Source organism: Electrophorus electricus, chromosome 8, assembly GCF_041902795.1.
Source record: "Electrophorus electricus isolate QZ-2024a chromosome 8, ASM4190279v1, whole genome shotgun sequence".
NCBI lineage: Eukaryota > Metazoa > Chordata > Actinopteri > Gymnotiformes > Gymnotidae > Electrophorus > Electrophorus electricus.
The window spans coordinates 7,802,082-7,820,919 of NC_137504.1; the positions used below are offsets into that span (position 1 = coordinate 7,802,082).

At 47.2% G+C, this 18,838-nt stretch overlaps 1 protein-coding gene across 12 annotated transcripts in view; it reads right to left on the reverse strand.

Moving 5' to 3' along the window:
- Positions 1 to 2,642: 2,642 nt before the first annotated feature.
- ncam1a (neural cell adhesion molecule 1a) overlaps positions 2,643 to 18,838 on the reverse strand; it is a 147,490-nt gene continuing 131,294 nt past the window's right edge. For 5 of the 12 annotated variants that reach the window (XM_035526754.2, XM_035526758.2, XM_081720188.1 and 2 more), the window contains 6 exons: positions 18,463 to 18,587; positions 18,074 to 18,254; positions 9,905 to 10,112; positions 9,284 to 9,400; positions 8,060 to 8,548; positions 2,643 to 5,436 (listed from right to left, as the gene is read on the reverse strand). In XM_035526754.2, the coding sequence (XP_035382647.1) occupies positions 5,313 to 5,436; positions 8,060 to 8,548; positions 9,284 to 9,400; positions 9,905 to 10,112; positions 18,074 to 18,254; positions 18,463 to 18,587 (1,244 nt within the window). In that variant the 3' untranslated portion in view covers positions 2,643 to 5,312. Of the gene's footprint in view, positions 5,437 to 8,059; positions 8,549 to 9,283; positions 9,401 to 9,904; positions 10,113 to 14,146; positions 15,722 to 18,073; positions 18,255 to 18,462; positions 18,588 to 18,838 lie in introns of those variants that run through there. The other 7 variants (XM_081720191.1, XM_035526761.2, XM_081720195.1 and 4 more) reach the window with 3 other exon arrangements.

The following is an 18,838-nucleotide window of genomic DNA, read 5'->3' on the forward strand; positions in this document are numbered from 1 at the left end:
AGAGAGGGAGATGAAACAGTTTCCAAACTGGCAGCTGGGCCAGTGTACTGAGAGCAGAAGCTTATTTAAAGTGAGGAAGTCCTCAGAATGCATTTCTGCACTAGTAACAGCCCCCAAAATAAGAGGTCACGAACAGCCCCCAAAATACTAGGTTAAGAATATCAAGAATGTCAAGAACCAAGGAGATATGTTGTTATTATTCTTCATGTTATATAGTTATTATTGTTATTATTATACTTCAGCCGTTATTAACCTTACCGGGATTACAACAATGACATTGCAATAAACGTAATAGTGAATCCTCAAATTTCAAGAGTAAACCCACTGAATTTGAGGGCTGACCGCCACTCTCAGTTCTGACCGAGGAAGAACGTTACCCCGCAGACACTTGGTAAGCTAAACTCCAGTCTAGATTCCAAATCATGCTGTGGTGATGTAACAGCCACATGAGTTAGGGCTGGGATGAGGGTCTGAAGCACAGTGTTCTCGACTGGAATGCAGGCTGGCGTTCAGTGTGGAACTAGGCAGAGAGTCAGGACCAAAACACTGGAACCACTAGAACTGCTTCCAGATAAGAGGTCAGCCTGAGGCGATGGCTGGAATCCCGATGTTATTTTATTTTTTAAGCGAATGCAGTAAATAGCCCTTCACTTGACTTGTATTATGTAATAAAAAACACTGTTGTGTACATTTGAATCCTTAATGCGTTTCAAGGCATATATAGTGACCCATGTTTGATAGTGCGTGGCTATTGTTGTGGGTCAGGGGCTTGGGGCAGTGGCTGAGAGACCCTGATGCTACGTGCCGGCTGTGGATACAGAGGAGCTGGAGAGGGAGATTGCGCTCACTCCCCACGCCATTCCTCCATCTGACGCTGCCATTCTGTCTGTAAACTTTTTCGAGTCAACATCTTGAAGAGTTTAATGCCGCTGCATCTAAACAGGAAATATCAGAAAGCGGCTCTTCAATTGCTCACATGCCCGATGTTTTACGTGAGGGAGTGAGTCACTCGGGCGATCCACACACACAGCATTCATAAAGCTGACATTACATAAGCCACACAGAGCTCACTGAGGCTGAAAAATGGCCTAAGAGCAGGGCCCAGGGCCGTGGGGCCCAGGGCCTGGGGCTGCTTCCCCTGCCACATAATCAAAACCTGACAGCAGAGCTCGTCAGTTAAAACTCAGCACACTTAAGAGACAAACAACAGTCTTTTGGGGACAGCACTCATCTCTCCCCTCTGTCCTTTCCTGTGTGTTTCATAACTGGGCAACAAACCGCAGCCACAAGAACATGCCAAATTTGGCCTAAGGACGGGAACAGGAAGTAGAGCTGCCAGTTCCTATCATATTACTGTCACCACACAGTCAAATTTCCACCCGTCCAGAGAAGCAGCCAATTCTGGTCCAAGGCAATTATTTTGCAAGCCACGTCAAGCAGGGACTTAAGGGCCGACACTCGAAGTTCTGAAGTCCACAAAAGAAGGTCCAAGCAAGCTTCCCCAAGCACTGATGTAAATAAGAAAATGTAAAAGGAGGCTCTGAAGGAAAGGCAGGCTTGCCCTGTGGGTCCATATGCTAGTTGGATGGATGATGAAAACAGAGCTAGTGTACGAGGACATTGCGGTGTACCACACTCATTTGCTGAGCTTGAAGGACAACATAATGCTTTTTTGCCATCTAGTGGTGAGTCCTGTGACTCGCAATTGTTGTTTTTAGTACTAGACTAGCTATCCACTTCGATTTGTGTATACACTGCCGTCCAGTGTGTGTGTGTGTGTGTGTGTGTGTGTGTGTGTGTGTGTGTGTGTGTGTGTTGTATGTATGTGTGTATAAGGGTAAATAGTTTTAACACACTGCTATCTGTGATGCATAAAGTAACTGGTGTTGTATATCACTTTCAGTGCATTCAAATTCGTTATTACATAAACTGCCATGCTGAACCGCAATTTTAACAATTGAAGAAAATTATTTTTACTACATTTGATTTAATCCCAGGTACCCAATATTGCAAGTTTTGCATCTTGTGCATGTGCAGCTAATCTTGGCCGCCACCTAGTGGATACAAGGAAGAAATGCCGGCCTGACTTGATCCAGACTTTCTCGTGCATTTAGTGTGGTGTTAGTCAGCAACAGTTAAAGGTTAGCAGTAAAACAATTATTTTCAGCTTTATTGGTTTTTTTAAATTAATTTTTTAATATTTATTTATTTCTAAGCAAACCATGATATAAGTGACTTACAAACCGTTAACATTTGTATGTTTGGTTTCCCTATACGGCAATGATCTTCCGTGCAAGTTGTATATCTGACACTAATCTGACACTAACCTATAAAGTTTATTTGTGGTCAGTATAAAAATTTCCTTCTAAGTGAGGCGGCCTACACGGTTGGGACATTTTCATGAGTTACCAAATGCTACTAAACAGCTGTTGTAAAAAGCACTATATAAATACATTTGCCTTTGACTACTAGACGAAGTGAAGGCTAATTGACGTGCATGTTCCATGGCTTAACTAGGCTTCATTAGGTCCTGTTAACTGCTCATTGGCTGAAGCCAAGCCCGTATGCCCTACAGATGAGGCGTTTTACATAATTCCACGTCATGTAAAATCTTTACATGTAAATACAGACAGACAAGAGCACATTGTTTCCCATTTTATTGAACACAAGAATTTCTGACAGAATGTCAAAATGTTTTTCAGTTAGTATGTACACCAGTGACAGAGAGGAGGGAGATGGTGCCATTGCTTGACTTTGTAAAAATTTTTATACAAGAGTGAGAAAGCCCCTGTATCTGATGGCAGATTAATGGATGGATGTGGAGAGGAAGGGATTTGCAGGGGAGCTGTGATGGATGGCTGGGTGAGTCAGCTCCCCTCCAAACGAGAGCCTTAGCTACACACTTGTTTGTTTGGCTCAGAGGATGAGCTGTCATAAGAATCTTTCTTCGTATTTGATGTTGAAACTTTTTTTTTTTTTTAATCCCTAAAATGCTGGAATAGCAGTGAGGGTGCTAAGTCACCCCCCTTGCATGTAAACTCACTTCGAATTTTGGTCCCATGACGGATGGCAGCTGATCGGATGTGTCAAAAGCCATAGCGGACTCCAGTGCTCTTTTCCTTTAGAATTTCCGATGAGAAAAACCTGTGATAGGATTTTTATGACATCGCAAGGAATGCTTTGTATACCTTTGGGCAGCGAGCTTTAGGACAAGCCTCTGTTTGTCATCTCATCATAAACCACATTCCTTTATAGTGAATCTTCAAATTTCTAGAGTAAACCCACTGAAAAAAAAAACCCTTAATGCCGTTCATGTAAAAGAAGAAAACAAAACAAAACTAAACTGAAGTGACAATATGAACCGAACACATTTGACAGAACACTCAGAGATCCATATACAACAAACAAAGCCTTTGTCACTGTTGTTCATTTAACAATTTACTGGCAAAACGTGACACCAATTACATCTAGTTTAAAATACATTGCATGCTCGTTTCAGACTTAAAAATTGTTGTTCTTGATAGGGTCATGTTTTAGATTGGCCCCACTGCAATGCTAATGATGCAGGGGGGGGGGGGGGGGTGTTGGGTAGCTTGGCCAGTCCAGGTGAAGTGTAGCTTACAAGCGGCATCTCTTATGATGGAAGGGGATCCAGTCATGGGGAGTGAGACACTGAAATTGAAGGGTGAATCTCATTTTGCATCAGTGCAAAGAGACAAGTGGCAAAAAAGTCTCGATTTTGTGGGTACAAGTGACCACACACATCTGCTCTCTCAGACCCTGGAACTTCACTTAAAAAAGAAGCTATTTTCACAGTTTGCAGACCTCAACCATACCACATGTCCTCTCGCTAGACCTCCAAAGGCAAGAATGGGACTCTAATCTCGAACCACTGCTGCTCCCCCAGTGTTACAGACAGACACTAATCCATTCAGACTGCAGGCCTGCTTTAGAGAGGCTGTTTAAGTTGAAGGCACCTTCTCCCTTGTATCTTTGAGGTTCTTTTTTTTTTCCCCAGCCCACATTGTACACATCTGTATCATTGCTGTTATTATTGTTTTTATCATTTTAATTTTTTTCTTAATTTTATCTTACCAAGATGGAACATTATTTGAACTAATAGCTACACCTTTCACAACCTATGGATATTTGTTTCAAGTCTATGACAAAGTACACATTGTATTCACACTAGGATATTCACGCACTCACAGCACACAAGCTCACAGCCTAAAGAATGAAAGACACTGTACAAATCAAAGATCAAGTGGAACATTTTGGACCCTTCATTTTCCTCACTGGAGTACTATGGCTTAAATAAAAAATATATATAAATTTGGCCATTAATTTGTTAATGCATTAATTAAAAAAAAAAAACAAACCTGACCATCTTTTTCTTTCCTTTGCATTAGCAAAGGAAATGAGACTTTAAATGAGACTTGGTTACTGCAGTTGCCCATTGGAGGCACTGTTTCTCAATTATCCAGTAAGAAGCCACCAGCTTGGGGCTGAATGGTTGAGCGGCACGCCTTACGTAGCCGTGACGTCATTCATGTTGTTGTGCAGAGCAGGAATGGGAAAGCTCTGTGTTCATGAGGGAAATATCAACGTAAAAGAAGCAAACACCAAGGGCCATAATGAACACAATAACCAAGGGTATTATGGGAAAGACATGAGTAGCAAGCATGCGAACAATCTATTTCTAGCCCTCAAAAATAAACAATGAAAAAATTGACATAAAATAAAAGGCAGTTACTTTTGTACATTATTTAAAACACATGTTAAAAAAAACGTTCTCCCAAAATTCATACATATTGAAAAATAATGAAGTACAGCAATACTGCATGTAATAAAACATTACATAACTGAAGGAGCAAAGGTAAAGACATGGTCTACACATATGTATGGGTTTGTGTATGGGTTTGTGGATGAGGTGTGCGTGTACGAGTGCACAACGTAAAGGCATTATCGAGGAGTAAAGCTAGAGTTTCCCATTGCTAACTATTTCCACTAATATTAAGGTTCTGTCCCAAGTGAAAGTCGTGACGGAGACTTACAGAGGAGGTCAGCTAGAGGGCGCTAAAAATAAAGGCAGGCTCCTTCACTCTGTATGTGACACAGAGACACGGAGTGAGTGAAACTGTATGACAACAAAACAAAACAAAAAAAACCAAACCAAAAACCCAGGCATGTGCACGAGTTCTTTAGGCGTTCTATACATCTACAAACTCATCTTTTGTTCGGCAAACTCAGAGGAGACACTGAAGAACGGAAACCCTTTAGAAGTGAGATGCAGGTTTGGGTGTAGCGGTGACTCATGCCTTGCTCTCGTTGTCGTTCGTCTGCGGGGCTTCGTTGGGGACCGTCTTCACGTCTACCACAGATTCCTTCACCTCAGTCTCTCCCCCTTTACTCTTCTCATCTATGACAGTCTTACCACTGAGGGAGGGGAGAGAGAGAGAGAGAGAGATAGAGAGAACTTAATCAGTCATGGCTCTTGGCACTGGGCACTCAAGCATGGCTGCTGTCTTTGTAAGTCTACTGAGCTGTCGTAGGTTTTTTTGGGGGAGGAAATTCGTTCTAGTGGAACCAATGTATTTCACACATAACAGGATGTGAATGGTTGCCTTATCGTGACATCAGAGATGGAGAGTGGACCGTCATGGACCTTTTCATGAGGGCATGTATGGAGGCACACCAGTGAGATGCTGATGCAGAGGACAGAGACTGCTGCAGTAACGTACAGGCAGCGAGGGAGCAATAGCAAGACCACGTGAGCAACGCCTGTCCCATGGGGTGGATTCAAGGCCTTGCTGCCCAGATTCTTACCCATAAAACTCCACAAATGTTAACCTCCCCCTGGCGTTTATTGAATGGGCAGTAAATTACAGACACATGAAAAGAGGAATGGCTGGAACCACATATAAAAACATTAAGCATACCTATCTATGGCAACCCATCTAGAAATATAGCACGTGTCAATTTAAGATGGACATTTTTCCTTTCAAGGAACTGCCGTCGCTGAGGTTTTCCCACATGATTTCTCAGTGGACCACTTCATTTCCAGCACTGATTGGCAATATTGGAATTGTTCGGCCTTGCACGAGTTAATAATGAATAAAAAAAAAAAAAAGTTGGGTCTTGCAGGGGTGGGGGATGGGGCTTGGGGGAGTAGCTGGGAGGAGGAGCTAATCGGACGTCAGGCATGCTATCTCTCTTCATTTGGGCTGCTGACCTGTGGAAGGGGGCGCCTGACCTGTAGAAGTGGGGCTGCTGTTAGCTGCTGGTCCCTGGTCACGGGTGGCTGCTCAGTATACACATCCAAGAGCAGCATGAGGAGGTGCGACTGCTGCCGGCGTCTTCCGGCCTGTGAGCTTGCCGGAGCGGCCTGTCAGCCACAGAGGGCTGTTGTAGCAGGGAAAATGGAGGCAGTGGAGCGCGGCCCTCTCTCATTACCATCTACACCATCTCGGCAGTGCGGCATAGATACAGTCCTGGCAGGGCCCCAGGTAGGGGGGGGGGCTTAGGCTCGCAAGAGGAATGCAAAACCTTCCACGCAGTCCACCCTTACTGTAGAGGGACGCCCTAATGCCAAGAGAAGCCCTCTAATGTAGTAGGATGCCCTTACTATAAAGAGACACCCTTACTGTAGAGGGACGCCCTTACTGTTGAGGTCTGCCTTACTGTAGAGGGACACCATTAATGTAGAGGGACGCCCTTACCTAGACAGCGGAGACAACGCAGCTAAGGTTGGTTTGTTTGCAACCATACCTATACATCTTTCTCACACTGCTTCAGAATGAGCAAAACTCTCATCTTTTAAGGCAAAATGGGAACACGTCAAAGGCCCATCAAGACAAAACAGGTGGATGGCATTGGGGCATACTCAATCTTCCATGTCAGTTGGAAACAGCAGAGGGAGGAGGCAGAGAGGGATCGTCCCCCCCACAGAACTGCTGGACAGCAGGGCGGCATGGGGCTGGGAAGGGGGCATCTGATGCATGCAGTCTCAGGGGAGGAGGAAAGAGCGCAGAGGCAGAAGGAGGCAAGACAGGAAATGTCTGCTGTAAATGTTTAAAACTACCCCCTCATTCCCCGGAACAGAATCTGAGCAGCCCACTTCCTTTGTACTTTCTAAAAAGGGACCTAAAAGACCCATTTTTACACGAGCATAGCTAGAGCTGTGTGTGGTATGCAAATCAGCTGCTCTGTGTGTGCACGCGAACACACACACCCTGTAACAGAAGCACAGAGCCGACAGTTCAAGGTAACGAATGGACGTATCTGATGGATCAGAGCAACATGCGGAGGAACCTCCTGCAGAAGAGGGAGGAAGCTGTCCGTGCAGAACACAAAGGGAGTGAAGCTCTTCCCTCTGGCACGCCGGCACCACCTGCTGGCCATGTCCTGCAGCCCCGGTGCCCTGCTGCAGATGAATCGCCCCGGCACAGATGGGCGGGCACACAGCCTCCCCCTTAGTGCTCATTACTGCTAACTTCTCACTCCTTCAAGCCCCAGCATTCCCTCAAACAGACCTTCTCCCAAGACGGTCGTGGCGTTCCTGCCAGCCCCCTCCCTCAAAGCGGTGGCCCACCTGCTGTGGGAGATCCTGAGTGTGGTCAACTGCCGTCAGGAGATAATGGAGGAATCAATTAGCCTGTCCCTGACCGACGGCAAAACAAACAAAACTGAGCGGAGAGAGCCAACCAATTTCACACCTTCATAATGGCTTTTGCTTTGAACGGCTGCCATAAGTGATCCAATTTTTTTCCCTGGCGGAATTGCTAAGCAGGGCAGAGCTCTTTGCTTAGGAAGGCTGCTCTTTGCAGCGCAGTTGAGAATGGTCAATGACTGCAGCTACAGTATGGCACAGGACCCTGTACGGACCTGGGGCGGTAGTTCCTTATGAAGCGTGGGAATAAGGAGGGAGAACATGAATGAGTGAGAGAGGGAGTGAATGGGTGACGGAGTGAACACGTGAGTGGATGAGAGGGAGGCAAACTTGGACACAGACAGGGTGGGGACACACACACAGAATGAGAGATTGGAGAGGTGGCCATACTCGTCCTGGCTGGGTGCAGGTGGAGCGCCGGTGGAGTCGGAGGAGGGTGTGCACAGCGCGTCAAACGCGTCCCTGGCCGGACCAGCGTCCGACGACTGCAGGGCACCTCTGTCTACCTGGGATTCCGTAGCCGAGGAGGTGCCACTCTGGACGGGCGCGGGGCTCTGAACAGACGTGCCCGTGGTGGGCTTAGCCGAGTCGGCTTTGGTGTCAGACGAGGGCCCCTTTTTGGGGGCGTCTGAGGGCTTAGCGCTCTGGGTGCAGGGCGCGTCGCTCAGGTCCACCAGCGGTGCCTCGGCAGCAGAGTCGGCAGGGGCAGTAGGCGGCGTTGTGATGGCTTTGGGGGTACTAGGCTGCGGGGCGGCTTTGGGCTCTGTGCTGGATGTGAGGGTGGTGCTCTCGCTAGCAGGGCTGTCAGTGACCGGCTCAGAGTTAGTGGCTAAAGAGGGGAGCAAGTCCACTACTGTGGCACTGGTGTCAGCGGCATGCCTATGAGGTCAGGGCAAGATGAGGGGGAGACGGGGAGACAGAGAGAGAGAGAGAGAGAGAGAGAGAGAGAAGGGAGGGAAGAGGGCGTTCCAGGGGGCACCAGGAAGAACAAAGATGAAAAAAGGGAGTCCAAGGCAATATACACACAGTGTGAGTGCAACATGCAATCTAAGTAAAGAAAAAATATATATTTATGTTAGCCAGCATCAGATTGTGAGATCAGTGTGAGATATACACTATATTACTTCCAAGATGAACTAGCATGCTGTTAAGCATTCATCTCCCTAAACCTAAGCCTATACAGAGTGCATTAAAGGTGCATCCAGTTGCATCAGTGATATATGCTACCTGACTGTAAAGGCCACCACCACGTTTCTGGGCTCCTTCCCTGGGCGTGAGCAGTGCTGGCGAGCCCAGATCAGGTGCAGGGCTCTGCACATAATCAACTAGCGCCGGGGCCCTCTTTCCCATTTACTGACCACGCTATTCCAGCAGTTTTTCAGCGGCTAATGTATTAAAATCTATTCAAGTCATTCCCAGTGGTCGCTATTCCAACAGCGATATCATTAGCCACCTATTCACTCGGAGCTATTTCTTTCATAATAAGGACTAATGTGCGCCCAGGTCCAGCGTGACCTGGACCGCCATTAACTCCGGGCGAGCGCACCTTTCAGCACCGCCCTGACTCAGCATGCGGCGCTAACGGTGTGTGCACGCAGGCGGGGGTGGACTCACTCTGGATCAGTGAGCGGGGTTGTCTCGTTGGGCTCGGTGGGGCCTCCTCCTTCGTGGTTGGGGGTGCACTCCTCTTCCGTCCTTACCTCCACTATGGGCTCCTTTGAGTCGTCCTTCCTGTTGGGGAAGACAAGACAGCGAAGGTGGGGAGGCGCACGAGACACCTGGTGAAAGACGGCAGACGCGAGCTGTCCTTTTAGACATTAAGCAGCCTATTTTACTCCATAGGGGTTCATGTAACCAGAGTGAGTTTACTGTTTTGAGGTAAAGGAGCTCAGTCCCCTTCCTGCGCGTACTCTTATTGTCAGCTGTAAAGTCATTCCCCTCCACTGCCCAGCTCGTAACAGCAATCAGCTAGCATTCCCATCACTCTCGGTCACGGAGCCAGGCTCGTTGTGGGCTCTCCCGCAGAGCTGAGAGTGATGAGATGATGATGAGAGGAGCAAATAGAGCTCTGGCAGCAGCATGGAGCCTGGCGAGGTGTGGGGAGGCGAGGCGAGGCGAGGCGAGGGGAGAGAGTGGCAGAGGGGCTGAAGAGGAAGGATGAGGAAGAGAGGGTAGAGCAGGGCAGGGGAGGTGGAGCGGAGAGCAGGAGGGATTGTGGATTGGGGAGGTGCTCACGTGAAGGCCGCCTTGCCCTCTTCGATGTCCTTGCCCTTGGCGGCTGGCCCGGACTTGCCGCAGACGTTGACGGCGATGCACATGAGAAGGCCACACTTGTTGAGGAAGTAGCAGGTGATGTCCACGCTGAAGAGCAACAGGAGGAAGACCACGATAAGGATGCCCACGATGGCTCCTGTGCCCAGGCCGGTGCCGCCACCAGCGGTGTCTTTGGAGGCAGAGGAGAGAATGGCTCGGAGTCAGGGCTTCCACACACACGCTTCCCATTAGCACCTCACTGCCCTCATAGGCTTTTGTGTGTGGAACGTCTCCACCGAGATAACAACGTGTCTCGTCCAATCAGTTCTGATTAAGTTGATATATTACCAGACCATGCACCAAAAACAACACCCTCGAGATATTATGCAGCGTCTGTTACAAACACACTTATCCTGTTAAGGGCAGTGAGGAGCAAAGTGCCATGAGCGTGCACGCGCACGCACACGCGCATGCACACACATACACACACAGTATTTTAGTTACATACAACAGTTCCAAAAGAGCTGATGGAGCTTATGACTTTGGGGCATGCACTGCATGACAATTGTGCAGTGTAAAGCAGAAACATGTAGACCTAACCAGGAGCTCCAGCAGTACTGATGTAGAGATGAAGCAGACATGCTCATTCAGGAAAACGTCATTAACTTTCTTTGTATCAAGCATCCACAAACATTACAAAGAAGGTTATTCTATTCGAGCCTGGAGTGCACCAAAGTTCATACAGAGAACCTGCACTGGCATGAAATTGAGATGATAATCTTAATATTAAGATTTCAGTGTTCAAGGGCTTCCATTTACTGCAGAGGACCAGTAGACATACAACTGCATGCACACACACACACACACACACACACACACACACACACACACACACACACACACAGACAAGCGCATAGACACTAGACTGAGAGACAGCACCATGTTACCTGTGGAAAAGACAAAAGATGAGAGAAGGGGACATATAGCGGGACTGTGTTTTCGCGTGGCAAAAACACAGGCTACTTACCAGAAATGAAAGCACTTACAGCTCTAAAACGCTCCACCACTACAGGCGTTACTCACACGTGTCAGATGGTTTCATTTGATCAGCAGAGTATAGACAGAGAGACCACTTTGAGCAGCCGCCGGTGGCATAGTGACCAGGGCACTTGTCTACGGCCCCTGAGGTGACGAGTTCAATCTCAGCAGTTTTGTCAGTTCTGGCAATGTGGACCTTAGCGTGGCAAGATGTCCCATGCAGTAATCTAGCCTGCCTGTCCTGGCAGCCTCACTCACAGCTTTGTGTAAAAACACCAACCTGGCACTTTATTAATAGGCCTACAACAAAAGCCGAATCCCTATCTGTTCAAAAATATGCCACCCATTTGTGACTTGGCACCGTTGCCACTGATTGGGGAGTGTTAAGTGGGCATGGATCTGAACCAATCGAGAGTCGTCAACCCGCAGGTGACTCATCAGTAGTCATGACTACATGTTAAAACGCAGTCCATCGGATGCCAGGCCTGCTACTGAGTCCTGAAGGCTACTGCCAAGAGTGAAAGGATAGAACTGCTCACTCACATCTGGAATCCAGAGTCGGTACTCTGCAAAGCGCTATACTGTATAGATGACCAGAGCGTGGGGGGTCCATGAGTTCATACTTTACCCAGTGAAGAGGGCTAAGGTAAATAGACCAAAAGCATTGCTAACTTGTACGTCCTACCGCAATAATATTTATTGGGAGCGTCTGTTTCCTGCTTCTCTATAAGCACCTGCTGTGGGCTCAACGCAGCCTCTGTGAAGCCCTGTTATCTTCTTTCAACACATGGCTTTGGCTGAGGCAGCCAGCCACAACTGCCAGTGAATTAGCACTCCAGGATGAAGGGCCCAGGACAGCATGGGCTGCATCTGCCTTCGCCATGACGCTAGTCTCAGCATGCTTTCTCCTCTTTCAAGATCGTGGTGTACAACTTTTTCAGAGCTACCCCAACCCCCCTATATCCACTGCCCAGTGCCCTGTCCCCTCTACATGTTTACACTGAGCCGTCCTCATCGAGATCTCTCGGCCTTATTTATAACCAGCTGACATTTCTGTCACGGCCCAGACTAGCGCAGCTACGCGGCTGCCATTAGCGTAAACAGGAGAAGAATATCATGAATGAAGTCGGACAGCCTCAGCGATAGTCTAATAGTTCAGTTCCCAAGTGGGGCGTGCCTTCCTGGGTGCTGAGTGTCACTAATGAAACGTTTCTTTAATTTAGAACCTTATAAAGACCTTAAATATGTCTAAATGCATGGGGGAGACTGAATTATTGATGCACTCGATGGGGAGCGGAGACAGACATGTATTAGAGAGCGCTGTGCCAGGAAGTGGTGCGATTTTCAGCACACCACATCATAACCCGCGGCTCCAGGGGGCATCAATTAGGGAAGCACGTGGGGCTCCTTTCAGAGCGCTGCGCACTAAAGTCTGATGTAACCAGCCAGGACATTTCTAACCTCCCTCCAATCTAAAAACTGATACACATTCAGTGAGAACATCATTTGGAAATATGGCAGATGCAACATGGGATTTTTAAAACCCGCACAGTCTAGTTCAGTGTTAGGGCCTTGTAAATTCATTCATCTTTACATTTTTCAAATTTGTCACATTATACCATTGCTTCCCAAAGATTATGCATTTAAAAAGCCACACATACGCTAATATTGCTACTCCACCCCACTGTGAGCCACAGCCATTGAGTGGTTGATGCCATGTTTTACAAAAAAGTGTTTATAATACTTTAAAATGTGATTCTTTGGGCGACTGCATGCTAGTTCTTGCCTTCAGGGCTGAGTCCATGCTGTTCAAAGCTCTTCCTTTAACATTTTAGAGAGTTCAGTGCTGAGGTTAATACACCACTGCTCTGCAATTCCCAAATGTGTCTTAGTCAGCCTTTTCTACTCTACCATCTTCCTTCCCCTGCTGTCACTCTCTTTCTCTCTGTCAGTGTCTGCCTCTGCCTCCGCCTCGCAGGAGACTTGTGACTGGAGGGCAAGGCGGATGGGCGAGGCAGCTGGGCGATAGCCTCGCTCCACTGTCCTAGCTAGGGAGGTTCCCAGGGCTCCTCCTCTGCCGCGGTGTGTCGCTTAACAAGCCGCATCCATCTGGGCACGCGCATGGATACTCACGCATGCGTACACTTACCCATGCGCACACACGCACATCAGAGCACAAAGTCCCCTCCTGCCTCCCCCTCGCTATCTGAACAATACATACAGGCCTGCTGAGTCAGCACAATGCAACCAAAATTTCCCACGGGCCTCACCGTCATCTCCCCAGATCCACACCCCAAGTGCAGAGGTGACAATACAATCCCAGATGCAGAGAGAAGCATGCAGGGAAATGTATCAGTCTGGTGGAGCACAAAGTGGCTGGTATATGTACATTTGTACATGTGGGTGAAGCATGTTACATTAAGGGAGTTCAGCTCATAAGCCTGGACAGTGTATTGGCTCAATCAACAATGTAACATTGTCATTCAAATGTTACAATTTATATTAATATTACTTAATTCGCAAAACTATGTGATTATTTCATAATGCACCGTCATTATTGTAATGGTCAGAAAATGTTTGCTTTAGCTTTGCTGAATGAAACATGCACTGCTTAGCTACATGATATAGGATGGTACTATATCTTTGTATTGCTTAGTTGTATGTATGTATGCAGAAATTCAGTGTTTGTTAACATGTGACAGTGGTACCTACAAAACTTGCGGAGGACGTTTAGTTCTCCCACAAGGCATTCAAAGACATCTACCTTTTCTTAAATGTACAAATTTGTGTGATTTCAATACTGAAAAGGCAGCAGTGGGCTGAGGTTGGGCATTGTGGCCGGCTCTCTGAGCAATCCGGAGATCCGTGCAGGAAGGTGTCCCGGCAGCTGCGTTCACAGCACAGCCGTGCAGAAGTGGACAGCATGTGGAACAAACCCAAACAAAGACCCCTGACTGGGATCCTCCAATGAAAGCTGGCATTTGCCATGTTGTGAAAATCCTTAATCCTCTCCAGCGCTTTGATACAGAAAAAAAAACCATCCAGTAAGCAAACAAAAATACAAACAATGGGCCCTTACAGTGGAACCCACTGGCTTGGCTGGCAGAGCAGGGCCTCACAACTCTACTGCATAATAAATGAACACAGAGTGGCACCTACAGAAGAATGAAAAACCCAACCAGGTGATACGCACGTGCGCCAGACCTCCAGGACGCATCTTTTTATTATTATGTGAATCAATTTGCAAAACAGGGAGCAAACTCTACTCTATTTTAAATACCCCTCACCAGTTCCAAACGTCATATCCAAGTTAAGGGCTGCAACACTGTGAAGACTTAATAACATTATTTAACTGACACCTGCACTGGAAATGCCTGCATAGGTCCTGGAAATAAAAGACATTTCACCAGATAACGCATCTTGGAAAACATATACCAACCTCGGTTAACGACAGACAGCTGGCCCACAGTGAATAATGCAGCAAGTGTCACAAACGTGTTCATTTATTACAAATGTTACAGAACTGGAGATGTCAGGTTTACACAGATATCTGTAGGTTTCATGTTTAGCTTCTGGACAGAAATAACATGTTCTTAATAATGAAAATGAAAAAAAGTAAGATCTTCATTAAGCAAAAAACGATATATATTAGATCTAACTTTAGATGGATTTTGAAAAGAAAGAATGGAAGAACACAGTTGCCTTTCGCGTCTGAAGGTTCTGTGGGTGAGTTTGAACCAACTTTCAGCACCGTATCAGTGTGGGGATCCGCACATTATCATCATGTGGAATTATGATCCCATGATCCCATGCAACTCTATAGTTATGTCTTGCATACGACTAGGACTCCAAACGCCATGCTTCCTGCCACTGATCCGACAGCTCGTATGACTCTCTCACTAAAAATACTTTTATCTGCTTTTGTTCATTAATCCTAAAATGGTTACTGCATGAAAACACACTGGTATGGAGTTACAAAAACTATATAATAGAGCAGAATTAAATCACACTTTTGACAGCGATAGCATTAATTTTTAAAATGTTTTCATTTTAAGAGGAAGAAAAAGAAAAAAAACCCCAAAACAACAAGATCAAGAAGTCAATTTTGTTGCTTAAAAATGTTTTTAAAAATGAAGTAAAAAAAAAAACAAATAGCATAACTTCTCTGAATTATCTAAAATTATGTACATTTTGTCAGAAAACCCATTTCAGTATCCACAAGGCTGGAGCCTGAGCCCCGTGACCAACCGTGATCAAGGAAATGGAATAAGAATCGGAATAAAGAATAAAAATGGGTGTGGTAAAGCAGGACTTCTGTACAAGCCCTTGGCGACTGTGCTCTCTCAGTAAGTTGAGAACAAGGACAAGGGAAGCCAGTGGCCAAACTCATTCTAGGCAGGAACAAGACTCTCAGTGCTTTGGAAAGTCCATGATCTGAAAAATATCTTCTCAAACATGATGCTGCCTAATTTCGACAGAAAAATTCATGTAAAAGACAATCAAAATAACATTCAGCATGACACAAGTACTAAGCACTCTGCTTAACCCCATAAACATGAAAGTGAATTGATTTCTTTTCTTTTTTCAGGAGGGTCAGAAGGCGTTGAAAAAGTGTAGGGGAGGTTGGAGACTGGGCCGGAGGGGGGGGGGCAAGTGCTCCTCTCCTGGGGCGAACTCCGCTTTATGAGAGCAAGAACACAGTCAGCACGGGCAGCATGAGCGTGACCAGAGCGTACGTGACACAGGTGCAGCCCAGGGTAGCTGGGGTAGCCACGCAGCCATGACCACCACAGTGGCAGCAGGAGGAGACCACAGCAAAAGGGTGCACCACCACACAAACAAACAAAAGAAAAATAGAAAAAAGACAAACAACAATTACAAAAAAACCCCAACAACATAAAAATATAGAAACAAAAATTTACATATCCAAAAAGGATTTTTAATGGAGAAATAACCAAAAACCAAAAATTAAGTATTTGTGTGTATGAGAATGTGATGATCCGGTAGTGGCCCGATTTCACATATGGATACAGGGAGAGAAGGAGGGGTGGAAGAGGGGAAGAAATTTGAAAAAAGGGAGAGAAACAGGAGAGAGAGACAGACGGAGAGAGAGAGAGACAGAGAGAGAGAATAGGTCAAATACATAAACTTAAGTCTGAAGGTTAATTAGAGATTAGAAAAGAATATCTAAAGAGTTAGTAAAACCAAAGTAAGAAAAAGCATAGCATGTTAATAACACTTCAAATGACAAGGGACACCACAGCAAGCAAGGAGGGAAGGAAAGGACTTCTACAGGGCACTGGGGAATGCAAAAAGACAGACAGACAATCAAGAAACAGCAGACAACGTCCCTGGTATTAAACGTGGCATTCAATCTGGGACCAATTGCTGTAAAAATAGTTTAAACCGATGCTTTTATTAACATTTAAACACATATCTATGAAAACATCTTTTATCATGTTGTTCTGTTCACACCAGGGAATGTTGCAGACAAAAAGAAAGAAAGAAATAATGAAATCAACAGGTTATGATGCAACGTAGTGGAAATGGCTTGTTGGAGGACTGAATGAGCATTTGAAGGTTACTAAAACTGCTCAGCGTTAGTGGCCATTGTTTAGGGCAGCCTCACTCCTGCTGAATGGTAGCTGGGGAGATTTGGATGTAAGGACACTATACAGCCCGCGTGTAACACAACGGCCCATTCCATTCCCGATAGGATGTGCGGAATGGAGCGGCTCACTATCATCACTCCTGCCAAATCCCTCGGAGTCTACCATGACCTTCTGCGAAGTGTCATGCCGACCCGAGAGACTCCGTCATCGAGGAGTCAGAGATAGAAGGTTAAGAATTGAGCAGACCTCCTCCAGATTCCCCTGCATCTAACCTCTCTTATTCGCCACGGTCCTGATAGCGACCGGAAACAGGAGGCCGGTGGGGCTCTCTGCGCGGCTGCCTCAGACGGCCTGGGCTGAGCCCGGGTGGGGAGGCTGAGGGGCTGCAGATGCTGGACTAAAATTAAAAGCCTCCATGCCGCTTGAACACCCACATGTTCCACATTGAAGTGAATAACTCAACAATGTGCAAGTGCGGAGAGGTTCAGCGCATGATGGGAGGACTGGTGGGTGGGGTTGGGTCTCTGCACTCGGTCCGTCTGACCCTTCTAAGCCAAGCACTCTGAGATCCAAAGCTCCCACTGCTATTTATGGGTGCTTCCCACCAAGCGGATGAGAGAAAGCAAGTCCCTGACCATGCGCTTGCAGATGCCTGTTAGGTCCTTGGGAAAGCATTAACACAGTAATCCTGTTGAAGCATCACCATGCAAGACCAGAGGCTGCATCCCCACTGAGACCAGGGCTACTGTCCAATTAGCTCAGTGTAGCCCATGTACTGCAGCGGAGCCTGAACTGCGCTGAACCTTAGCCCCGAGAGAGAGAGAGAGAGAGAGAGAGAGAGAGAAAGAAAAGGACAGAGAGGAGAGAGGGAGTAAGAAAGAGAAAGGGAGAGAGAGACACAGACAGAAAGAGAGAGAGAGAGGGGCGGAAACCTAAATCACAGTGGAGAGACAGACAGAGAAGGGGTCCCTTTTCTTGATCTGTGGGGAGGCAGCTCAAGTAAGAATGCAAACTTCCCCAAAGCCACAGCCCTGCGAAGAGAGCACAGAGCAGCCATATCCAAAGGGAGAGAAGAGTGGGACAGAAAATTTCATCTCCACTGGTATGATCTGCAGTGGCTTCGAGTACCTCACTACAGCTGGCGGAGGATGTGCGTCAGAGGGGTCCGGCTGGGAGCAGAGCTCCAGAGAGCAGCTGAGTAGTGCTAAGCTGAAGCTTTGGTCTCCAGGCTTTAACTCTCAGCGACTCTCCCAACCTTTGCTCCCTCCGCTCGGCCCCATTCCACACACCAGGCCCAGCCTCATTAGCCTCAGCTGGTGTCAAATGGCTCTTGGGGCTTGTGAGCTCCAGGGTTGCCCTGAGGGGGAGTCCAGACAATCCCCTGCCAGGTCTGGGTTAAGGTGGGGAAGCATGGACGTTAGAGGCTGCTGGCTGCGCTGCTTGGCAGTGGCTGCGGCAGTGTTAGGGGAGGAGGTTGGTTGGGGGGGGAGCGCAGCCATACCTGGAATGGCGGTGGGCTCTGGAGAGGTCCTGAAGGAGAGGATACCAGGCTCGGACCGGCCCTGCTGGTTCTCGGCCACTACGTAGACCTCGTACTCCGTGTTCCAGTCCAAACCTCGCAGCACCACATACTCACTGACGTTAGGGAGTCGGATCTCAGGCTTCCAATCTGAGTGGTGCTTCTGTATGAACACAGATGTGCACACAATCACACCAAGTCAATACCTGTTTTCTCCATGTAACAAGCCGCAGTAAGACGAACGAAAAACCTCCCAACTCTTTCTCATAAAAGAAACATGCGAGCGTATAACGCACGCCTGGCGGAGGAATAAATCATTCATGCGGGGGGAGATGGGTAAAGCATGCTAGCCCACATCTCATTACACTCACCGGCCTGAAGCGCACTAGGTAGTGTTTGATGGGTGAGCCCCCGTCGTCCTGCTTGATCCAGTTGACCTTCAGTTCGTTGCCTGTGGACTGGAGTTTGGCCTCCAGTTTGGGAGGGTTGGGCTCTCCTGAGGAGAACACAGTCGGTGAGAATGGAACGGCACAGAGGTCCGCATACAGCATGAGCGTCCTATCCCAGGCCCGTGACACAGCTATGGCCTAAACAGGAGGCGAGGCCCTTAGCTCAGCTGGTTCCAAGCTGTTCAAATGAGACAGCCTGCCAGGAAGCTTCTGATTGAAAAGCCCCGATGTGAAACACTTCCTAATGTGCAATTTATGTTCAATGTTACATTAATTTCATGTTAATGATACAATGGTT